The following is a 25,774-nucleotide window of genomic DNA, read 5'->3' on the forward strand; positions in this document are numbered from 1 at the left end:
TTGTTTGGAGAGTGTTACACCATTGCCCTTTTCACCAATCACCTTCAAACTTCTGCTATAGTTTCTTAAGACAAAGGGGAAAAAATTCAACCTACGGATTTTAAATAAGTATAAAGGTGTGGGCGTGGCTAAGCCTCAAACTTTGACCTGTCGCCACGCCACTCTTTTTTTCACAGCTCCCTATTGGACTCCTTTTAACCAATCACCAGCAATCACTGGCAAATAGCAGCAGACAAGTTGAGGTCACTTGGTCTATAGTACTGGCAGGTTTCGAATAAAGGCGGGGCTTTGGGAGCATGGCGAAATTCGCCATCACGCCATGGAAATACGTTTGTCTCTCATTTCTTCAATCATTGTGACATCGCCACACAATTTCTGATGAGTGATCCTACTCTGACCCCTAATAGAATTGGACAGCTGAAGTTTGTGGGCGTGGCCTATTTTCTGAAATAGCGCCCCCTAGGACCATTAAAACTGTCAGCCCCAAGCCGTGCTTTGACTGAGGATCACAAAATTTGGCACAGTAATGTAGTGTCTCAGGACCTACAAAAAAGTCTCTTGGAGCCAAGCGCAATGTCGCACAGGAGGTCGGCCATTTTGGTCCAAGTACTCGATTTAGTGGTTTTCGCACACGTTATTAGGAGAATGATGTCTCGTCGCCCTTTCCACCGATCACCTTCAAACTCTTGCTATATACTCTTAAGACATAGAGGAAAAGATTCAACCGTCAGATTTTAAATAAGTATAAAGGTGTGGGCGTGGCTAAGCCTCAAACTTTGACCAGTCGCCATTACGTTACTTGACTCAATAACTCCCTTGTGCATGATCAGATCAATTTCAAACTTTGTCCGTGTGATCACTGACCACATCTGAAGACAGTGACAATGTGGACAGCTGGCATCACCTAAGCCCCGCCCCCTGACTACAGGAAGTCTTCTGTTTTATGGTGAAATGCCCATATTTGTCCCCTCTAATTTAGTCAACATGACACTAAGGTCATGCACTGTCTTCAAGATGTTGTAATGACTATTCAGATCTGATAGCTTTTCAGAAAGGGAGGAGCTTTGATGCCATGGCGATTTCTGGCGTGACGCTGTGACCTTACGTTTGACTGTAACTTCCACAAACAGCCTCCGATTTGCCAGAGACTGAACATCACATCACCAGTGTGGTAAAGATAGAGTATCTCCTAGTGGTGAGACGTGTAATGCTGGGCTCAGAGGGGATGCTGAATCAGGGTGAGGTGTGGACGAGGAGGCCGTTCACGGTTTCTGGTGTCGGGGTGGTTGACTTTCTGTTCTGCCAGACGTGCCCTGGTGCCCCCGGCTGCCGGCGAGGATGGACAAGCGCGGAGCTGGGTTTGGAGAGCGTCGGGGATGGAGCGGAGGGGGTGCGGAAGGAGGGCGAGCAGCTTCGCTGCGAGGGCCGAACGACGCTGCTTGCAGCTTTAATTAGGCCCGAGCAGTGAAGCTGCGAAGGCCTATTGTATCTGCTCCGTTTATTATTTTTATTTATTTTTTTTTTTTTCTTTTTTTTTCTTCCGCGTCTTTGGATGGCCTTTAGGGGGTCTTAGCATATCCAAAAAGTCACCAAATTCTGGCCCAATATAGAAAGTGCGTGAAATTTACGTATTTCACTGGCAACGTGAAAGTTGGTAAAAAAATGTTTCAACAGCGCCCCCTGGAAAATTAAAAATACCCCTCCGCTTTGACCTTTTTTCATAGTAGAGTGATGAAATTTGGTACACTTGTAGAACTCAACAATACGCACAGAAAAGCCTCTTGCACCCATGGTCAATATCAAACAGGAAGTCGGCCATTTTGGACTAAAGTGGCCATTTTGACCCCGTTTTGGCCATTTCTAGGGTCTATATTTGGTTTAACAGTTTGGTCATTTTTCGCACGATCGTCTCAAAAATAGTGTGCGATCGAACAGAAGCGATGGACGATTAAAATGAGACAATAAAATTGACTTTTCGTAAATACTGAAGGGGCGGGACCAGGCCTCAAAGTTCGAGCACTCGCCAAAAAAATTCAAATTGCTATAGATTCATAAATGAAAGAATTACAGTTAAAGAAATGTTCTAAGGACAATCGTCGTCGACCTCCGAAGACAAATGAATGGTCAATTGATGATGTCACATAAGCCCCGCCCCCTCAGGACTTAAAAGGTCAAGATTTACTGGGAAATTTTCCAAAATTCGCCCTTTCCAATAACCACCCCAAATTTGTAGCGGGTAACTGAAGACAAGTTGGGGTTGCTTGGCGTCACTTTATTGGAGTTTTCTCCAGAAGGCGGGGCTGTGGCGGCGCGGCGAAGTCAGGCGTACCGCTTAGGCCTTACGTTTGCCTCCCATTTCGTCATTTCTAGAGATATCGCCACAAAACCTCTTGGGAGTGATCCTAGTTCAGCCCCCCACAAAATATGATGTGAACATCCGGTGGGCGTGGCCTATTTTCTGAAATAGCGCCCCCTAGGACCATTAAAACTGTCAGCCCCAAGTCATGCTTTGACTGAGGATTATGAAATTTGGCACACTAATGTGGTGTCTCAGGACCTACAAAAAAGTCTCTTGGAGCCAAGTGCAAAGTCGCACAGGAAGTCGGCCATTTTGGTCCAAGTACTCGATTTAGTGGTTTTCGCACACGTTGTTTGGAGAGTGATGCTCCATCGCCCTTTTCACCAATCGCCTTCAAACTTCTGCTATAGACTCTTAAGACATAAAGGAAAAAATTCAACCGTCGGATTTTAAATAAGTATAAAGGTGTGGGCGTGGCTAAGCCTCAAACTTTGACCTGTCACCACGCCACTCTTTTTTTCACAGCTACCTATTGGACTCCTTTTACCCAATCGCCAGCAATCTCTGGCGAATAGCAGCTGACAAGTTGAGGTCACTTAGTCTCCAGTACTGGCAGGTTTTGAAAAAAGGCGGGGCTTTGGGAGCATGGCAAAATTCACCATCACGCCATGGCAATACGTTTGCCTCTCATTTCTTCAATTATCGTGCCATCACCACAAAATGTCTGGTGAGTGATCCTAGTCTGACCCCCAATAGATTTGGACAGCTGTAGTTTGTGGGCGTGGCCTATTTTCTGAAATGGCGCCCTCTAGGACCATTAAAACTGTCAGCCCCTAGCCATGCTTTGACTGAGGAGTACGAAATCTGGTACACTAATGTGGTGTCTCCGGTCCTACAAAAAAGTCTCTTGGAGCCAAGTGCAAAGTCGCACAGGAAGTCGGCCATTTTGGTCCAAGTAGTCGATTTAGTGGTTTTCGCACACGTTGTTTGGAGAGTGTTACACCATTGCCCTTTTCACCAATCACCTTCAAACTTCTGCTATAGACTCTTAAGACAAAGGGGAAAAAATTCAACCTACGGATTTTAAATAAGTATAAAGGTGTGGGCGTGGCTAAGCCTCAAACTTTGACCTGTCGCCACGCCACTCTTTTTTTCACAGCTCCCTATTGGACTCCTTTTAACCAATCACCAGCAATCACTGGCAAATAGCAGCAGACAAGTTAAGGTCACTTGGTCTATAGTACTGGCAGCTTTCGAATAAAGGCGGGGCTTTGGGAGCATGGCGAAATTCGCCATCACGCCATGGAAATACGTTTGTCTCTCATTTCTTCAATCATTGTGACATCGCCACACAATTTCTGATGAGTGATCCTACTCTGACCCCTAATAGAATTGGACAGCTGAAGTTTGTGGGCGTGGCCTATTTTCTGAAATAGCGCCCCCTAGGACCATTAAAACTGTCAGCCCCAAGCCGTGCTTTGACTGAGGATCACGAAATTTGGCACACTAATGTAGTGTCTCAGGACCTACAAAAAAGTCTCTTGGAGCCAAGCGCAATGTCGCACAGGAGGTCGGCCATTTTGGTCCAAGTACTCGATTTAGTGGTTTTCGCACACGTTATTAGGAGAATGATGTCTCGTCGCCCTTTCCACCGATCACCTTCAAACTCTTGCTATATACTCTTAAGACATAGAGGAAAAGATTCAACCGTCGGATTTTAAATAAGTATAAAGGTGTGGGCGTGGCTAAGCCTCAAACTTTGACCAGTCGCCATTACGTTACTTGACTCAATAACTCCCTTGTGCATGATCAGATCAATTTCAAACTTTGTCCATGTGATCACTGACCACATCTGAAGACAGTGACAATGTGGACAGCTGGCATCACCTAAGCCCCGCCCCCTGACTACAGGAAGTCTTCTGTTTTATGGTGAAATGCCCATATTTGTCCCCTCTAATTTAGTCAACATGACACTAAGGTCATGCACTGTCTTCATGATGTTCTAATGACTATTCAGATCTGATAGCTTTTCAGAAAGGGAGGAGCTTTGATGCCATGGCGATTTCTGGCGTGACGCTGTGACCTTACGTTTGACTGTAACTTCCACAAACAGCCTCCGATTTGCCAGAGACTGAACATCACATCACCAGTGTGGTAAAGATAGAGTATCTCCTAGTGGTGAGACGTGTAATGCTGGGCTCAGAGGGGATGCTGAATCAGGGTGAGGTGTGGACGAGGAGGCCGTTCACGGTTTCTGGTGTCGGGGTGGTTGACTTTCTGTTCTGCCAGACGTGCCCTGGTGCCCCCGGCTGCCGTCCAGGATGGACAAGCGCGGAGCTGGGTTTGGAGAGCGTCGGGGATGGAGCGGAGGGGGTGCGGAAGGAGGGCGAGCAGCTTCGCTGCGAGGGCCGAACGACGCTGCTTGCAGCTTTAATTATTATTCTTTTTTCTTCCGCGTCTTTGAATGGCCTTTAGGGGGTCTTAGCATATCCAAAAAGTCACCAAATTCTGGCCCAATATAGAAAGTGCGTGAAATTTACGTATTTCACTGGCGATGTGAAAGTTCGTAAAAAATTGGCTGAACAGCGCCCCCTAGAAAGTGAAAAATACCCCTCTCCATAAAGCTTAGTTTATCGTACAGTTATGAAATTTGGTACACTTGTAGTACTCAACAGTCCGCACAGAAAAGTCTCTTGCAACCATGGTCTATATCACACAGGAAGTCGGCCATTTTAGGTTGAAATGGCGATTTTTAGCCATTTTGGCCATTTCTAGGGTCTATATTTGGTTGAACAGTTTGGTCATTTTTCGCACGATCGTCTCAAAAATTGTGTGCGATCGAACAGAAGCGATGGCCGATTCAAATGAGAAAATAAAATTGACTTTTCGTAAATACTGAAGGGGCGGGGCCAGGCCTCAAAGTTCGAGCACTCGCCAAGAAAATTCAAATTGCTATAATTTCATAAATGAAAGAATTACAGTTAAAGTAACATTCTATGGACAATCGTCATCGCCCCCCGAAGACAAATGAATGGTTGATTGGTGATGTCACATAAGCCCCGCCCCCTCAGTACTTAAAAGGTCAAGTTTTACTGGGAAATTTTCCAAAATTCGCCCTTTCAAATAATCATCCCAAATTTGTAGCTGGTAACTGAAGACAAGTTGGGGTTTCTTGGCGTCACTTTATGGGAGTTTTCTGGAGAAGGCGGGGCAGTGGCGGCACGGCGAAATCAGGCGTACCGACGTGGCCTTACGTTTGCCTCCCATTTCGTCATTTCTAGAGATATCGCCACGACACTTCTTGGGAGTGATCCTAGTCTGGCCCCCAAAAGAATCTGATGTGAACATCCGGTGGGCGTGGCCTATTTTCTGAAATAGCGCCCCCTAGGACCATTAAAACTGTCAGCCCCAAGCCATGCTTTGACTGAGGAGTACGAAATTTGGTACACTAATGTGGTGTCTCAGGACCTACAAAAAAGTCTCTTGGAGCCAAGTGCGAAGTCACACAGGAAGTCGGCCATTTTGGTCCAAGTACTGGATTTAGTGGTTTTCGCACACGTTGTTTGGAGAAGGATGCTCCATCACTCTTTTCACCAATCACCTTCAAACCTCTGTCATACACTCTTAAGACATAGATGAAAAAATTCAACCGTCGGATTTTAAATAAGTATAAAGGTGTGGGCGTGGCTAAGCCTCAAACTTTGACCTGTCGCCACGCCACTCTTTTTTTCACAGCTCCCTATTGGCCTCCTTTTAACAAATCACCAGCAATCACTGGCTAATAGCAGCAGACAAGTTGAGGTCAATTGGTCTATAATACTGGCAGGTTTCGAATAAAGGCGGGGCTTTGGGAGCATGGCGAAATTCGCCATCACGCCATGGAAATACGTTTGTCTCTCATTTCTTCTATCACTGTGACATCGCCACACAATTTCTGATGAGTGATCCTACTCTGACCCCTAATAGATTTGTACAGCTGAAGTTTGTGGGCGTGGCCTATTTTCTGAAATAGCACCCCCTAGGACCATTAAAACTGTCAGCCCCAAGCCTTGCTTTGACTGAGGATCACGAAATTTGGCACACTAATGTAGTGTCTCAGGACCTACAAAAAAGTCTCTTGGAGCCAAGCACAATGTCGCACAGGAGGTCGGCCATTTTGGTCCAAGTACGCGATTTAGTGGTTTTCGCACACGTTATTAGGAGAATGATGTCTCGTCGACCTTTCCACCGATCACCTTCAAACTCCTGCTATATACTCTTAAGACATAGAGGAAAAAATTCAACCGTCGGATTTCAAATAAGTATAAAGATGTGGGCGTGGCTAAGCCTCAAACTTTGACCAGTCGCCATTACGTTACTTGACTTAGTAACTCTCATGTGCATGATCAGATCAATTTCAAACTTTGTCTGTGTTATCACTGACCACATCTGAAGACAGTGACAATGTGGACAGCTGGCATCACCTAAGCCCCACCCCCTGACTACAGGAAGTTTACTGTTTTATGGTGAAATGCCCATATTTGTCCCCTCTAATTTAGTCAACATGACACAAAGGTCATGCACTGTCTTCATGATGTTGTAATGACCATTCAGATCTGATAGCTTTTCAGAAAGGGAGGGGCTTTGATGCCATGGTGAATTCTGTTCTGGTGGACGTTTCTGTTCTGCTGACGCGCCCTGTTGTCCCGGGCTGCTGGTCAGGAAGGAGCGGCGGGGTGCTGGGTTTTGAGAGCATTGGGGATGGAGCGGAGGGGGTAAGGACGGAGGGCGAGCAGCTTCGCTGCGAGGGCCGAACGACGCTGCTTGCAGCTTTAATTAGGCCCGAGCAGTGAAGCTGCGAAGGCCTATTGTATCTGCTCCGTTTATTATTACGCTTTCTTTCTTTCTTTTTTCTTCCGCGTCTTTGACTGGCCTTTAGGGGGTCTTAGCATATCCAAAAAGTCACCAAATTCTGGCCCAATATAGAAAGTGCGTGAAATTTACGTATTTCACTGGCGATGTGAAAGTTCATAAAAAAATGGCTGAACAGCGCCCCCTAGAAAGTGAAAAATACCCCTCTCCATAAAGCTTAGTTTATCGTACAGTTATGAAATTTGGTACACTTGTAGAACTCAACAATATGCACAGAAAAGCCTCTTGCATCCATGGTCAATATCAAACAGGAAGTCGGCCATTTTGGACTAAAGTGGCCATTTTGACCCTGTTTCGGCCATTTCTTGGGTCTATATTTGGTTGAACAGTTTGGTCATTTTTCGCACGATCGTCTCAAAAATAGTGTGCGATCGAACAGAAGCGACAGACGATTAAAATGAGACAATAAAATTGACTTTTCGTAAATACTGAAGGGGCGGGACCAGGCCTCAAAGTTCGAGCACTCGCCAAAAAAATTCAAATTGCTATAATTTCATAAATGAAAGAATTACAGATAAAGTAACTTTCTATGGACAATCATCATCGCCCCCCGAAGACAAATGAATGGTCGATTGATGATGTCACATAAGCCCCGCCCCTTCAGGACTTAAAAGGTCAAGTTTTACTAGGAAATTTTCCAAAATTCGCCCTTTCGAATAATCATCCTAAATTTGTATCAGGTAACTGAAGACAAGTTGGGGTTGCTTGGCGTCACTTTATGGGAGTTTTCTGGAGAAGGCGGGGCTGTGGCGGCGCGGCGAACTCAGGCGTACCGCTTAGGCCTTACGTTTGCCTCCCATTTCGTCATTTCTAGAGATATCGCCACGAAACTTCTTGTGAGTGATCCTAGTCCGGCCCCCAAAAAAATCTGATGTGAAATTCCGGTGGGCGTGGTCTATTTTCTGAAATAGCGCCCCCTAGGACCATTAAAACTGACAGCCCCAAGCCATGCTTTGACTGAGGATTACGAAATGTGGTACACTAATGTGGTGTCTCAGGACCTACAAAAAAGTTTCTTGGAGCCAAGTGCAAAGTCGCACAGGAAGTCGGCCATTTTGGTCCAAGTGCGCGATTTAGTGGTTTTCGCACACGTTGTTTGGAGAGTGATGCTCCGTCGCCCTTTTCACCAATCGCCTTCACACTTCTGCTATATACTCTTAAGACATAGATGAAAAAATTCAACCGTCAGATTTTAAATAAGTATAGAGGTGTGGGCGTGGCTAAGCCTCAAACTCTGACCTGTCGCCACGCCACTCTTTTTTTCACAGCTCCCTATTGGACTCCTTTTATCCAATCACCACCAAACAGTGGCAAATAGCAGCAGACAAGTTAAGGTCACTTCGTCTATAGTACTGGCAGGTTTCGAATAAAGGCGGAGCTTTGGGAGCATGGCGAAATTCACCATCACGCCATGGAAATACGTTTGTCTCTCATTTCTTCAATCATTGTGACATTGCCACACAATTTCTGATGAGTGATCCTACTCTGACCCCTAATATAACTGGACAGCTGAAGTTTGTGGGCGTGGCCTATTTTCCGAAACAGTGCCCCCTAGGACCATTAAAACAGTCAGCCCCAAGCCATGCTTTGACTGAGGATCACACAATTTGGCACACTAATGTAGTGTCTCAGGACCTACAAAAAAGTCTCTTGGAGCCAAGCGCAATGTCGCACAGGAGGTCGGCCATTTTGGTGCAATTACTCAATTTAGTGGTTTTCGCACACGTTATTAGGAGAATTATATCTCCTCGCCCTTTCCACCGATCACCTTCAAACTTCTGCTATATACTCTTAAGACATAGAGGAAAAAATTCAACCGTCGGATTTTAAATAAGTATAAAGGTATGGGCGTGGCTAAGCCTCAAACTTTGACCAGTCGCCATTACTTTATTTGACTTAACAACTCCCATGTGCATGATCAGATCAATTTCATACTTTGTCTGTGTGATCACTGACCACATCTGAAGACAGTGACAATGTGGACAGCTGACATCACCTAAGCCCCGCCCCCTGACTACAGGAAGTCTATTGTTTTATGGTGAACTTCCCATATTTGTCCCCTCTAATTTAGTCAAGATGACACTAAGGTCATGCACTGTCTTCATGATGTTGTAATGACCATTCAGATCTGATAGCTTTTCAGAAAGTGAGGGGCTTTGATGCCATGGCGATTTCTGGCGTGATGCTGTGACCTTACGTTTGACTGTAACTTCCACAAACAGCCTCCGATTTGCCCGAGACTGAACATCACATCACCAGTGTGGTAAAGATAGAGTATCTCCTAGGGGTGAGACATGTAATGGTGGGCTCAGAAGGGATGCTGAGTCAGGGTGAGGTGTGGACGAGGAGGCCTTTCACGGTTTCCGGTGTTGGGGTGGCTGACTTTCTGTTCCGCCAGGCATGCCCTGGTGCCCTCGGCTGCCGGCCAGGATGGAAAAGCGCGGAGCCGGGTTTGGAGAGCGTCGGGGATGGAGCGGAGGGGGTGCGGACAGAGGGCGAGCAGCTTCGCTGCGAGGGCCGAACGACGCTGCTTGCAGCTTTAATTATTATTATTCTTTTTTCTTCCGCGTCTTTGGGTGGCCTTTAGGGGGTCTTAGCATATCCAAAAAGTCACCAAATTCTGGCTCAATATAGAAAGTGCGTGAAATTTACGTATTTCACTGGCGATGTGAAAGTTCATAAAAAAGTGGCTCGACAGTGCCCCCTAGAAAGTGAAAAATACCCCTCTCCATAAAGCTTAGTTTATCGTACAGTTATGAAATTTGGTATACTGATAATACTCAACAGTCCGCACAGAAAAGCCTCTTGCAACCATGGTCAATATAAAACAGGAAGTCGGCCATTTTGGGTTGAAATGAGGATTTTTAGCCGTTTTGGCCAATTCTAGGGTCTATATTTGGTTGAACAGTTTGGTCATTTTTCGCACCATCGTCTCAAAAATAGTGCGAGATCGAACAGAAGCGATGGACGATTCAAATGAGACAATAAAATTGACTTTTCGTAAATACTGAAGGGGCGGGGCCAGGCCTCAAAAATCGAGCACTCGCCAAAAAAATTCAAATTGCTATAATTTCACAAATGAAAGAATTACAGTTAAAACAATTTCTAAGGACAATTGCCATCGCCCCCCGAAGACAAATGAATGGTCGATAGATGATGTCACACAAGCCCCGCCCCCTCAGGACTTAAAAGGTCAAGTTTTACTGGGAAATTTTCCAAAATTCGCCCTTTCAAATAATCATCCCCAAATTTGTAGCAGGTAACTGAAGACAAGTTGGGGTTGCTTGGCGTCACTTTATGGGAGTTTTCTGCAGAAGGCGGGGCTGTGGCGGCGCGGCGAAGTCAGGCGTACCGCTTAGGCCTTACGTTTGCCTCCCATTTCGTCATTTCTAAAGATATCGCCACAAAACTTCTTGGGAGTGATCCTAGTCCTGCCCCCCAAAAAATGTGATGTGAAAATCCTGTGGGCGTGGCCTATTTTCTGAAATAGCGCCCTCTAGGACCATTAAAACTGTCAGCCCCAAGCCAGGCTTTGACTGAGGATTACGAAATTTGGTACACTAATGTGGTGTCTCAGGACCTACAAAAAAGTCTCTTGGAGCCAAGCACCAAGTCGCACAGGAAGTCGGCCATTTTGGTCCAAGTACTCGATTTAGTGTTTTTCGCACACGTTGTTTGGAGAGTGTTGCACCATCGCCCTTTTCACCAATCACCTTCAAACTTCTGCTATACACTCTTAAGACATAGATGAAAAAATTCAACCGTCGGATTTTAAATAAGTATAAAGGTGTGGGCGTGGCTAAGCCTCAAACTTTGACCTGTCGCCACGCCACTCTTATTTTCACAGCTCCCTATTGGACTCCTTTTAACCAATCACCAGCAAACACTGGCAAATAGCAGCAGACAAGTTGAGGTCACTTGGTCTATAGTACTGGCAGGTTTCGAATAAAGGCGGGGCTTTGGGAGCATGGCGAAATTTGCCATCACGCCATGGAAATACGTTTGTCTCTCATTTCTTCAGTCATTGTGACATCGCCACACAAGTTCTGAAGAGTGATCCTACTCTGACCCCTAATAGAATTGGACAGCTGAAGTTTGTGGGCGTGACCTATTTTCTGAAACACCGCCCCCTAGGACCATTAAAACAGTCAGCCCCAAGCCATGCTTTGACTGAGGATCACAAAATTTGGCACACTAATGTAGTGTATCAGGACCTACAAAAAAGTCTCTTGGAGCCAAGAGCAATGTCCTACAGGAGGTCGGCCATTTTGGTCCACGTACTCAATTTAGTGTTTTTCGCACACGTTATTAGGAGAATGATATCTCCTCGCCCTTTCCACCGATCACCTTCAAACTTCTGCTATATACTCTTAGGACATAGAGGAAAAAATTCAACCGTCGGATTTTAAATAAGTATAAAGGTGTGGGCGTGGCTAAGCCTCAAACTTTGACCAGTCGCCATTACCTTATTTGACTTAACAACTCCCATGTGCATGATCAGATCAATTTCATACTTTGTCTATGTGATCACTGACCACATCTGAAGACAGTGACAATGTGGAGAGCTGACATCACCTAAGCCCCGCCCCCTGACTACAGGAAGTCTATTGTTTTATGGTGAACTGCCCATATTTGTCCCCTCTAATTTAGTCAAGATGACACTAAGGTCATGCACTGTCTTCATGATGTTGTAATGACCATTCAGATCTGATAGCTTTTTAGAAAGTGAGGGGCTTTGATGCCATGGCGATTTCTGGCGTGACGCTGTGACCTTACGTTTGACTGTAACTTCCACAAACAGCCTCCGATTTGCCCGAGACTGAACATCACATCACCAGTGTGGTAGAGATAGAGTATCTCCTAGTGGTGAGACATGTAATGGTGGGCTCAGAAGGGATGCTGAGTCAGGGTGAGGTGTGGACGAGGAGGCCTTTTACTGTTTCCGGTGTCGGGGTGGCTGACTTTCTGTTCCGCCAGGCATGCCCTGGTGCCCTCGGCTGCCGGCCAGGATGGAAAAGCGCGGAGCCGGGTTTGGAGAGCGTCGGGGATGGAGCGGAGGGGGTGCAGAAGGAGGGCGAGCAGCTTCGCTGCGAGGGCCGAACGACGCTGCTTGCAGCTTTAATTTCTTCTTCTTCTTCTTCTAAAAGGTTAATGGCCTTTATTTGTATAGAGCCCCACAAGGGCGTAACTCCTACGTCACCAACGCCCATAAAATATATAATAGAGATCAAACAGGATGACTAACAGTAAATAATACTTAATCAATGAGAAATGTTAGGAGCCGGAACAAACCATGTCCCCCCTAGTGGTTAGTTCTAGTACAAACATTAAGTCCTGCCCCCTGCATGTAAGTCAATGAGTCATGCCCATCTATCTCCGATCCATGGGTCCTCTAATGACCAGAAAAGATAATGGGAGTCTATAGAGCTCCGGGAGTTGACGTCACTTCTCCCGGCATGCAACAGTTCAAATCAAAACGGCGCCATCTTGGCAGGCAGAAGCCCGCAGCTGGACTATTTGTTATTGTCAGAAAACTCAATCTAACGGGAAATATGGTACGATTCCTGTTGTGCCCCAGGATGCAGAACAGGCGTGGACGACATAAGGAATGAGCCATCTACAGGATTCCCCAAGATCCGGAGCGCCGCAAACGTTGGATCATTGTAATAAAACACGTTAGTGACCGGGCTAAAATGAAAGTGTGGGATCCCGAGAGCAAAGCTTTTTGCTTATGCAGCGACCGCTTCATATCAGGTACTTAAACCAACGTTTCCTCAACTGTGTACGGTATTTATTTTAAATGCTTTTATTACGATTCTTAGTGGGCTTCCTAAACTTATTTTGGCGTGGTTTTTCCTGTCTTATTACTCATAGCAGCAAGTAAACATCACGTAAAACGTTGCCTCGTGAGTTCTGCGTGCTGCCGTTTACGTGTTTTATGATCACAGCAATTAACCGCGAAGCTGTATTTAACTTTTAAGCAACAATTGATCAATTGTCAGCTCACACATAAAAAGCACTTTGGATTGCTATTATCTGTCTCACCGAGACAGATAATAGACGCTCCTGCCTGACATATTTATTTTATTCACGGAAAAAAATCAGACTAGTAATTTCTCTTGGTGTTCGGTTTATACATTCAAACAGCACAGCACTCTATTTAAACTACTTACATGTAAATCTGTTATTTGTCCATCCACCCAATTTCATCCGCTTATCCAGAGTCGGGTTACGGGGGCAGTAGCCTAAGTCGAGAGGCCCAGACTTCCCTCTCCCCAGCCACTTGGGCCAGCTCCTCCGGGGAAATCCCAAGGGGTTCCCCGGCCAGATCCGGTAAGAAGTCCGCTCCGACAGCTTCTGGCGTTTAGTCTATTTAATTTCTGACTATATAAAACGATTTCTTTGGTTTTAAAGTGTGAAGTAAACTCAGACGAAGTAAAATCCAAGCCGATCCCGTTCATGTTCATGTTTACGATCCGTGTTTGTTTACCTTTTTTTTCCTGCCAATATGGCGTCTACTAACTGAGAGTCACGTGGGGTCCGGAGCTCTATAGGCTGACAAAAGTTATTTTCTTGTCCTGTTTGTTATGTGCCATGGACTTAACAAAGGATGTCGGTGAATTTTAAACATGCATTTGACTCTTATGTCTCTTGAAGGCCACTCCAAAACGTTGGTCCATCTCCAAACTGCGAAGGTTGGTGTCAAAACATGAACTTGAAATGGTTATCCCTTTACCTCCTCCCGTCTAGATCACTGTAACACACTCTTCACACGTTTTAACAAAAAAGCCCTTGACCGCCTTCAGTTGGTCCAGAACTCTGCAGTGAGGCTCCTAATTGGAGCTAACAGAAGAGCACAGTGTTTGACTTTAGGACAACAATTCTGTTGATGTCTAACAAAGGTTTAGCAGACTGATAGAAGTGCTATGCAATAAGGCTGATGTGATTTTTTAAGTGCTGATGTAATTGCATGCTAATTTTTTAAACACACCAGGGTTCAATTCAAGAGCAGGTTATTAAATGATTGCTGGATAGATTTTATTTGATATATTATTGTCAGACTTGGAGCCACATTGGGTCAGATCTGTATAGCTTCTCCAGCATCTGATGATGCCACAGACATATTTTAGTTTACAGAAATGTGTAGTATCCATTTGGTAAAGTCCCCTGCTGTCTGAACATGACAATATCTCTCCACACAAAGAAAATATGGTTTTACCAGCTTGATGATTAAAAAAAAAGAAAAAAATGTGTGTCTGGTTTGCTCACAGACCCCCTACCTGAATCCCATCCAACACCTTGGGGATGAATTGGCATGCTGGCTGTGAGCTGACCAACCTTACTAATGCTTTTGTGACAGAATGGCAGCAAATCCCTGCAGTCAGCTTTGTAAATCTTGGACTGTGATCAGGGTTTAAAGCTTTGAAAGTGTATTCCCGTCCACCTACATAAATCTCTACCAAAGTTATCCATTTTTGTAGCCTCAGACTTTATAAAAAAAGATGACTTTCTACTGCCTCCACATTCTGTGGGATGCTGAATTACTCTCCATTTTCTCTGCAGCAAACGTGGGCGACAGCGGTAAGAGCCCAGCATACTCCGACACCCCCCACCCGCCCCTCTACTCTCCTGCTCTTTATGCTCAGTTAACATCATGTTACACCTGTGAAGTGCAAAGAGAGCGAATAAATTGTGGGTTGAGTTCCACTTTACAATAACTAAAAAAGGGACATCTAGTGTTAAAATGAAGTCCACTCTGTTGTGTGCAGACACGTGAGCGCCCCTATTAGATTGCCTGCAGCCACTGGTAGAGTCCTACGGCTCCGTTTTGTAGCCAGGCGATTAAAGCTGTCCAAGGGATGGTGAAATAATTATGATGTTGGACTGCGATTCTTCTGTTCAGTCTTTAAATATGTATACAATCCAGCTGTGCCACAAGACACACCAAACAATGAAATCGGACACAGATTACGCTGCACACAGGAAAATAGAGACTATATATATCCCTGACCCCAGCCTGTCAGTGCATCTTGTCCTCATCAGCTGCGTGTCCTTCCCACAGTATAACAGCTAGGTTAACTGTAGCTAATATGGCACTGCACTGCTGTCCTCGGTGTCTCGTCTTATCTCTTCAAACATCTGTTTCACTGTACCTACACGCCACTCCACTCCTGTTAATCTAAAGTAGACGGGTAAAAGCAGTGTTCAAGAAACCCGGGAGAGGCAGACATATCTAATCCTATGGAGGCCAGATAACACCATAATCAATCCAAATAAAGTCAATAGGTTTCTGACTCATCCATCACAATCCAAAGCTTTATTTAAAATGGCTTCTTAAGTGAGAAAACTGACAAATAAAAGCATTTCTCATCAAAAACCCATAAAGTAAAAATAATAACCCTCTGGAGGCAGGCGTTGCAGATGTGCAACGTTGAAATCTACCTACCTGGTTACTCCACATACGTATTTCATGAGCATTTTTTAACTCAGAAGTACCCCTGAAGGACCTAGCTGTTCGTCCTTTTATCAAAACTTATTTTGAGCCTGAGAGGGTTAAATCTTAAGCCGCTGTTGTAAATGATCTCTGATCCTGGATCTTAAATATCTGAATGCAACACAGATATTAAATCAGACAAAGGTCACTCTAACTTATGCTGCAGAAGGTCATAATGGCGTGTTAAGGTACTCCTACCATGAGTCTGCAGCTGAAACAGCAGGCTGGTGGTGGACGGTGGGGGGTGCAGTTCAATAAATGGCTAACTCAGACTCAAGCAGCACACTCGTGCATGCACCCACCAGAGGAAATTTTAGATTATTTAATGAACGGAAGATCTCGGACTGTAGGAGAAAATCAGAGAACCTGTTTTCCTTCTACAGGAAAACAGGATAAAAAAAAGGCCACAGATGAAGGAAGTCACGAGTCCTCCCCGTGTTTCTGTACTAGTTTCATTTTACCTGAACTTTTGGCAGATTTTAGGGTCTTTAGGCCTTAATTAAACCATTGGTACAGGTGTATGCAGGTATATGCAGGCAGAGAGCCTTGAAAGACCGGAGGTTGTATTTATTGCAGTCAGACAATAATACAGAACTAAAGATTAAGCAAAAAATATATATAACTACACCCTCTAGTGGCTGGTTCCAGTACAGGTTTTCACTCCTACCTCTTAAATGTAAATACATGGGACATTTTCCTGATTAACCCTTTGATGCATAATGGTCACTACAGTGGACAGGTACTCAAAATTGTTATTTATGTATTTTTGCTATTAAGCACAGCTGTTGAAGACTTTATTGCATTTGAGCCCCTCCGTGTGGACTTCAGTAAGTCAAGCCAACACATTTCATGTTCAGAATGCACGCTGTCCACTGAGGTGGACATGTAATAAATTATTTGTAAATTATTAAATGTTACAAAAAATATTTGTTGAAATTTGTTTCATTCACACTCAAAGATGAATGAAAAAAAATGTTTAAAAATCATGCTTAAAGATTTCATAATTCATGCGTCAAAGGGCTAAAGGGCTGAGTTTTTCATGCAGGCTGAACATGGAAATAGTCTCCTACACCTATCTCCTGTGTTAGCTTCTGACAGAAAACAGACGGTGAAACTCGGATTAGAAAGGCCTGAAAGATCTATGCCACACTGTCACTTAACATTCACGAACTCACCCATCTTGACTCATAACAGGGAAGGCTGTTGCTGGTTTAGCGTTCAGGAAAAAGCAGAGAACGTCTCTAATAGAGGAAGCTAACCGTTACCATTAGCAACTCCACCACACAGCAGAACTCCTTCAGGCTTGTGTTTTTTGTAGATGTAAAACATCTACGTTGCAAGTCAGTGGTAGTCGCATTGCAGTTATCCAATTCGAGGTGAGAGGCCCAAATATCAGGAAATAAGACACACAAACCTTCCGTCTAAAGCTCAGCTGTGAAGTGGCTCACTTCTAGTTCCTAGAAATGGTGCACCATTGTTTTCTGCCCCCTGAAAATGACTTACAAGGCATTTATTCCTACCAGAGACCACTGCAGACACGTTTACACAGCAGCCCATAGTTATATTCCCACAGAAACATGTTTAATTAGACTCCCCTCATTCTAGGCTTTGGCAGGATATGTTCTCCTGTCCCTGTAATAGACTTAAGGCTAGTTTATACTTCTCCGTCTTTGTCAACACGGAGACACACAACGCCATTATCCATCGTTGTGATGTTTTTAAAGGAAACCATAGTTTATAAATATACAGACCCATTGAAAGTTATTGTTTACAACCGGGTAACAGCGCACATCCACAGAAGCTGGAGGGCAGGAACCCCATTTACGAGATTTAAGCTAACAAAACTAAACGTAGGGATTTAGATCTTACTTTTTTCTTTTTAAAGATTTATTTTCATTTATTCACAATAAAAATAAAATTCAAAACAGGTTAACTAAAAAAATACTGAAAAAGGAACAGAAAGAAGTAAAAACTTATAGTATCTGTCCCCTTATTCCGTCACAAGAACTTGCCACCATGTAGATGGTTTAGCCATTAACCAACAGCTTCAATGGGTCTAAACTAATGGTATTTTAGACTGGAGAAATGGTCTGTGAGCACCTTATAAAGTTCCTGCGGGCACCAGGCTGGTGTCTACTGCTTTAGATGGTCTCTCAGTCTAAGTTGAATTCCTGAAATAGACTTTTGCACCATATTACAGTTCCACCCACAGCTGTTCAGTCTACCTCTGCTCTTCCCATTCATATTAGGAGAAAGTGACAAATAAAATCAATACAAAACACTTGTTCCCATCTGTTCCTTTCTCAGAATCCTCCCAAACACAACCTTTGGTGCTTGAACAAACAGAGGACAGACAGCTCTGTTTTCAAGGCCTGGACATGAATGAGGCTTCCATAAATATAAAAAAGCTCAGGCGGTATATTTGCTTTCATTTTAGGAAAACCTGGCCGTTTTAAAAGAATAAGGAGGATCGTTGGGGATCGGCAGACTCGTGGACAGATATAAAAGGAAGAAAGTGCTTACCTGAGGCGTTTTTCAGGTAGCCATTTGAGTCAGCGGTGGTGTACATGACATAAGGACCTGGTTGATTCACACCAAAAGGCTGAAAAAATAGTACAGATTATTTTATTGTTTACAATCTCTTTTCTGATTAGTGTCCATCTTTCAAAGCAAACGAGGACAGATATAAATAGCTGTAATTTAACATCGGCTGACACAGCAATGGCCTGACCTGGCTGGCTCAGAATCTGCCTGATCATAAAGGAGAGTGACATTGGCTTGTTTATGCCTTAGTGTGGGTGGATGCTTAAGTACTGTCTCATCTCCTCATTACGAAAGGATAACAGGGAATGAGCAGACCTGTCAAGTTACCCTTCACTTTACATCATCATGAGCAGACACCCCCCCACCCCCGAAGAGACTTGGCCCGTCATGCAGTAGCCGGATGAGAGAAGAATAAGAATGAGATACATAAAAAAAACCCTTAAAACAAAAATAAATAAGATGGGGGGGGGGGGGGGGGGTCTGCAGGAAGAAGAGGTGTGACTAAGAAGAGTACGAGAGTGAAATGGAAAGACAGAGCAGGCTGATGGATGGGAGAGGATAGGAGTTGAAACAGCTGCAAGCACCACTCGTCTAGTGCATTCATCATAAATTTCACTTAGACATCAAGCATGCGGAAGAGTAGACAGCGTAGCAAAACAACCAGCAGCCTCTTGTCCATGTCAAAGCTGATGTGTTTTGTAAAGGGCTTCCACCAGTGAGAGGCTGGATTCAGAGTAATACTGTTCTTTAATCTTCATTGGTCTGCCCGCGTGTGATAATTGTCCATTAGCACACTAGAGATTAATAAAGCTAAACATTCAATCCATCAAACATCTTTACCCCACAGCTGATTACAGATGAAGAGGTTATGTGAGGAAAAAACAAACTTTACACGGTGTTCTCCGGCTGCAGAGCCAAACCTTTAAATTACAGAAAGACTGAGATGGTTGTTTCTGACAAAAACACAGAAACAATGTTTGGTTTTTACATTGGTTTCACTTCACATTTGCACCATTTTGTGTTTTCCAAATAATTTTACAGAGTTCCTCTAATTTTGCTTTTTTCATCTAATTGTTCCAGACAACCTGACTCAATCCAAAGCATAGTTTTTAAATGGCAATTTCATTTAAGGGTCAAAAGTGACCCAGACCAGCCCAAACCTAGTTAATTTATCAGGGATTAACCACATTTTTGTAAAGCTGAGCTAACTTACAACCAGGCCTGATCACTATCACACCTTCAGAAATAAGAAGAACCTGTCTGAAAACATAAAGGAGGTTAAAGACCTCAAAAAGCAACACATCATAGCTCTTGTGAAGACACTCAAGAACCAAAGAACCCAGAACAACATCTAAAGCACAGCAGGCCTGAAAATGTGCAAGTTCTCCCACTTAAAATGATGACAGAGGTCAGTAATTTTCATCATAGGTACACTTCAACTGTGAGAGATATAATGTGAAAAAAATCCATAAATTCACATGGCAGGATTTTTAAAGAATTTATTTGTAAATCAGGGTGGAAAATAAGTATTTGGTCACTTCCAACAAGGAAAATCTCTGGCTCTCACAGACCTGTAACATCTTCTTTAAGAGGCTTTTCTGTCCTCCACTCGTTACCTGTATTAATGGCACCTGTTTGAACTCATTATCTGTATAAAAGACACCTGTCCACAGCCTCAAACAGTCAGACTCCAAACTCCACTATGGCCAAGACCAAAGAGCTTTCGAAGGACACCAGGAAAAGAATTGTAGACCTGCACCAGACTGGGAAGAATGAATCTACAATAGGCAAGCAGCTTGGTGTGAAAAAATCAACTGTGGGAGCAATTATCAGAAAATGGAAGACATACAAGACCACTGATAATCTCCCTCGATCTGGGGCTCCACGCAAGATCTCATCCCGTGGGGTCAAAATGATCATGAAAACGGTGAGCAAGAATCCCAGAACCACACGGGGGGACCTGGTGAATGACCTGCAGAGAGCTGGGACCACAGTAACAAAGGTCACCATCAGTAACACACTACAACGGCAGGGAATCAGATCCTGCAGTGCCAGATGTGTTCCGCTGCTGAAGCCAGTGCATGTCCAGGCCTGTCTGAAGTTTGCCAGAGAGCACATGGATGATACAGCAGAGGATTGGGAGAATGTCATGTGGTCAGATGAAACCAAAGTAGAACTTTTTGGTATAAACTCAACTCGCCGTGTTTGGAGGAAGAAGAATACTGAGTTGCATCCCAAGAACACCATACCTACTGTGAAGCACGGGGGTGGGAACATCATGCTTTGGGGCTGTTTTTCTGCTAAGGGGACAGGACGACTGATCCGTGTTAAGGACAGAATGAATGGGGCCATGTATCGTGAGATTCTGAGACAAAACCTCCTTCCATCATTGAGAGCTTTGAAGATGAAACGTGGCTGGGTCTTCCAACATGACAATGATCCCAAACTCACCGCCCGGACAACAAAGGAGTGGCTCCGTAAGAAGCATTTGAAAGTCCTGGAGTGGCCTAGCCAGTCTCCAGACCTCAACCCCATAGAAAATCTGTGGAGGGAGTTGAAAGTCCGTGTTGCTCGGCGACAGGCCCAAAACATCACTGCTCTCGAGAAGATCTGCATGGAGGAATGGGCCAAAATACCAGCTACTGTGTGTGCAAACCTTGTAAAGACCTATAGTAACCGTTTGACCTCTGTTATTGCCAACAAAGGTTATGTTACAAAGTAATGAGTTGATTTTTTGTTATTGACCAAATACTTATTTTCTACCCTGATTCACAAATAAATTCTTTAAAAATCCTGCCATGTGAATTCATGGATTTTTTTTTCACATTCTGTCTCTCACAGTTGAAGTGTACCTGTGATGAAAATTACTGACCTCTGTCATCATTTTAAGTGGGAGAACTTGCACAATCGGTGGCTGACTAAATACTTTTTTGCCCCACTATATATATATATATATATATATATATATATACATATCACTTATATGGGGGGACAGTAGGATATACTGGGATACTAAAGGACAGAGGATATTTGCAACTTTTAAATTGGAAAACTCAGGCCAGATGATTCCCAGACACATCCAGAGTTCTTGTGAGATGTTGTTAGAATGATGATGGTAAAAACTGCTGCCCCGTAGCAGTTGGAGCTTGAATAGCACCACACACAAACAGTAAATGTTTGCAGGTAAATTCTCAAAAAAGAATTTGTTTAGTCTGCTTTGAAGATTGATTTAGTATCATAACACAAAACTCTGTGTATCAATATTTTCTTGCATTGCTAGCATTTAAAAATTTGTTGTTTTTTTCCAGATGTTTGTGATCTAAAAGTGACAAAATCATATCTTTCTCACAGCGATGCATTTAAGTACAGATGCTCCTCTACTCGTTACCAAACTAGTGAGAGTTGTGGCTTGATTGTGTTAATACGAGCATCAAATATTACATACTATAAGAAACTATCATACTGGGCACAGGGGGCAAACTAGGAACAAGTAGCAGTTATGAGAACATCAATCCCAGCCAGTCTCAGTAGAGATCAGCTGTCAGGGTGTCCCTGCCCAATAACAAACTTCAAACAGCAGATCCCATAGCATCATTTCAAATGTCAGGAGTTTAAGAAAATACTGACTTGTTTATTATTATTATTGAAATTCTTACACTGTACATTATTGGAAAAACCCGAGTCGCTATAAAAGGAAGGGAAGCCTTTGGTGCAACAGTTTCTTTTGGCTCACTGAAGCCACCAGAACCCTGGTTTTGTAACAGGGTAACACATCTCTCTGAAAAGCTTTTGTACTCTTCTGATTTTATCAGCCCTTTGATGCCTGCAGAAAGGAGGCAGCAGAGCAGCCGTACAGCATGACAGAACCTACACCATGTTGTACCTTTTATGATGGGCTTCATTTTCTCACCAGAAAAAGTGTTGGGAGTTCAGTCTCGAAGAGCTAAAGGTTAAACTCAGTTCCTAATGTTGTGAAAAGCTAAAGGTGAAGTTCTGGAGTAAGGTGCAGGTTTGGATCAGGCTTTCTGAAATGTTCACAAACTAAAAACCAATCAGGTTCATTTTCTGCAGTAAAGTACATAATTACATGTTTACCTCAGGTCTAATCAATCGTATTTGTATTTTCTAAGGAATCATTTCAGTTCATCCCATAAGTATAAATAATAAACCGATATGTAAAAATACCCAGACTACTTTCTGATACTGTAGTCTGACTGCTTTGTTTGGAAACCTTTATTGTTTTACTGAAATATGTTGGTTTTCCTAGCATTTCTTAAGAATATACCTCAAATTCCTGACCACAGATCTGAAAAGGACACAGTTTTCCTACACAAGACTTTTTTTTTTGTCAAATTAGTCAAATGGCATGTTCTTACCCTGACATCTTCAGGACAGGCGTTGGAGCAGAGGCCACTGAGCACTGGGGAAGAGGAAATCACAGATCGTCAGAGCGAACATCTTTTTCAGGAACACAGTAACACTCTCTGTTGTAGGGAATGCTGTTGCTGTGCTGAAACAGCCAGCGTGTCCAACTGAGATAGATGAGTTTACGCCGAGACTCAAACTCATTTTAAAGTGTTTGACTGGAAACAGAATCAGTTAAATCCCCGATTATTGTTCATATTTACACCACATTTAACAGAATTTAATCATCAGTTGTGCATGCTATGTTGGTGTGATCGAAACAGACAGAAGTGGAGGTTAAAATAAACCACAGCAATTAAAAACCCAAAACAATAAGCTATTAACATGAGCGTGTTTGCTCTAGCAGCTTTTCACTTATTGACACAAGCGAGGCGAGGATGAAGTCCAGTGAATAGTAAATCAGGTATTAGAGAAGTGATTTTATTAGCATAGTAATGGCATTCTGAGTTCAGAGTTCCTTTGATTTGGGCGGCGGAGTCAAGCTAAAGCCTAATTGTGTTCATGAGGTCAGGCACTGAATTAGACAATGACCAATGCACCCGTCTAAAGACGACAACACAGAGCTAAAGCAAGGTAACAACAATGGAGGAAAGAAAACACAGAAGAGAAATGTCTGGGGGGGTATTTAGTTAGCAACTGATGGACAATACCACTATGGGTAAAGTCTTCAGTAGGGTGTAAACATTGCACTAGAAGGTGGATGGTGTTTGCAGGGTCGTGGTGAGGTGTTCCAGTGCAGATTAAAGGTCTCATTCACTCAAATTTTAAGAACTGAGTTTGTTTGTGGTCTCCAGTGTGAACTGATGTCATATGAGACATTTTCAGTGGAAAACAGCTCTGGAGCTGCTGTTTCAGGAAGTAGAAATTAGTTGGGGATAGGGGCAGAAAAGAGCAGGACCTGGTGTCTTACTTATTAATATTCATGATATGCAAACATTTAGCCTCTGATTGGTTAACAGCAGTGTGACTTGTCTGCTGCTTTTGATCGTTCTTGTTTCTAAAAATGCAATACTGACGTTTTATTTTGTTCTGCCATGTTGTGGAGTTGCTAATGCTAATGGTTAGCTCATATTAGCTTAGACACTCTGCTCTCTCCTGGCTACCTAATCAACACAGCCCTCTAGGGTTACAAGCAAAGGTGGGCGGGGCCATAAATGCAAATTTTACAGTGTGATGTAGAAGGGACTGGCTTTCTCTGGCCTGATTATTTTCTGTGTATTTCCTACCTGTGGCTAATTCAGGCCATAAGACAAATGTCATATCGTATCAAAAAGAACAACTATTACACATTTTTTGTGAATGAGACCTTTAATAACATCAGAGGCTCCCCATTAAAAGTGGTTTACCATGGTATTGAGCTTGCACCTGTTAGCAAGTTCATGGTGGTTAATTTTCATGGCAGCAAAATACTGGTAGTATGGGTAGAATATCCATGAGGTCCACATGCACCAGCGCGGGTTGGTTTTCTTAGTGTCACACCAGTGTGATCTTCTACTTCAAAGCTCCTGCAGTGGACCAGGGCCATGCTGGAAATGGTTGAGGTGCTATGCAGAGGTTAATAGTGAATCGTCATGGAAACATGCTGCTAACAAATAGAGCATGGTGAAGGTGCAGAGAGCTTTTCAGGGATGCACAAGGTAGCAGGAGAAGTCTATTAGAGGACCAAAAGTACAGCAATAAAGCCACATTTTGATTGGCTGTGTAGGCTGTAGCTGTGTTGTAATCTAAAGTTTCTGCCAATCCCATAATCCCACATTCACTATAGTCTTCTCTTTTACATCACACTCGATTGATTACTAATCTCACATCTGGCTGAGAAAGCTGCATTTATTATAGAAAGCTTCATGTTGTTGATCACAATCAGGACATCACGGTGTTTGTTGTGCACTCATTTGTTGTAACTAGTCAGAATAAAGCTAAATGAGTTTAAGTTCCTTATCTCTCCCTCCCACCTGTTGGTCTGCAGCTGGTTGATGTGCCGTACCTGCAGCTCCCATTGGAGGCTTCAACCCGCCTCCCCATCGGATTCTGATGTTTTGTATCTGTGCTGTTTGTGCTTCTATGTTGAGGAGTTTTTTTTTTGTGTAATAGTTACTCCCCGCTGGGTCTAACTCTGCTATGCCTTTTTTTTTACACCTTACCCCCAATTATCCTCATGTAACACCCTTTTCATCTATCTATTAAGGTAGCGCGACTCATGTTGCGAATGACCGCAGTCACCAATTCTTGTCATGTGTCTTACCCATGTATGTCTGATCTCTGAATTGTGTGCACTGAAACTCAATTTCGTTTCTCTGTATGTCCTGCACATGTGGTAGAAATGACAATAAAAATGACTTTGACTTTGAAGTTGTTGCTGAGGTACAGCTCACTGATGATACACAGATGTTTACAAATCTTTTAAAATACAGAAAAGCATTAGAAAAGGCAGCACTGACAGTAGCTTTAACTTAAGTGAAGTTCTTAATCAATACCACAGTGACGTTTGGAGGGACTTTACTAGTATTCAGCTCGGACAGGAAGCAGCTAGCTCAATACAGCAGGCTACATCTATCTGACTGATGAGAGCAGGCTTGTTAGGAATACAGCGTGTGTGCACGCTGAAGAAAACAACAACAAAACAGAGTGTGGACAAATATCAGGTTTAACTTGGATAAACAAAAAAAAAAAAACAGGGCTGAAAACTTTTAGCTGGAACAAAGCATTCTGGGTAACCGGCTCTATCAACAGCTGAGAGAGAACCCATGCATGTTTCTTTATAGGTCAGTTACTCTTAATGTACAAACTATGACACCCTGACCAAATCTCCACAGACACACAGAGAAACATATTCTGTTTAGGAGTGGAAACCTTTCACGCAGATTAAAAAACACAATTTTATTTGGATTAATGTGGACTATAACACAAGCATCAGGACTTTAGAACTGAGACAAAAACGTTTAAAGAAATATCTGTTGGTACAATGTGGCAGACTAATAAAAACCAGTTTCTTTGTTAGCTGCTTTAGTAATTAGAGTGGTCATTAAAACGTACTTATGGGAAACCACAGAGACACTAAAATATGTCATACAAATAACGTTACTGACCTTCAGCAATAAAAA

General features: G+C 43.4%; 1 protein-coding gene across 1 annotated transcript in view; it reads right to left on the reverse strand.

Annotated features, from left to right (window-relative positions):
- itfg1 (integrin alpha FG-GAP repeat containing 1) overlaps nt 1–25,774 on the reverse strand; it is a 301,098-nt gene that overhangs the window by 73,484 nt on the left and 201,840 nt on the right. The window contains exons 13-14 of the mRNA XM_054732563.2: nt 22,625–22,668; nt 18,228–18,306 (exon numbers count right to left, since the gene is read on the reverse strand). Coding sequence (XP_054588538.2) covers nt 18,228–18,306; nt 22,625–22,668 — 123 coding nt within the window. The remainder of the gene's footprint in view (nt 1–18,227; nt 18,307–22,624; nt 22,669–25,774) is intronic.

This window comes from Nothobranchius furzeri, chromosome 9 (assembly GCF_043380555.1).
Source record: "Nothobranchius furzeri strain GRZ-AD chromosome 9, NfurGRZ-RIMD1, whole genome shotgun sequence".
Lineage (NCBI taxonomy): Eukaryota > Metazoa > Chordata > Actinopteri > Cyprinodontiformes > Nothobranchiidae > Nothobranchius > Nothobranchius furzeri.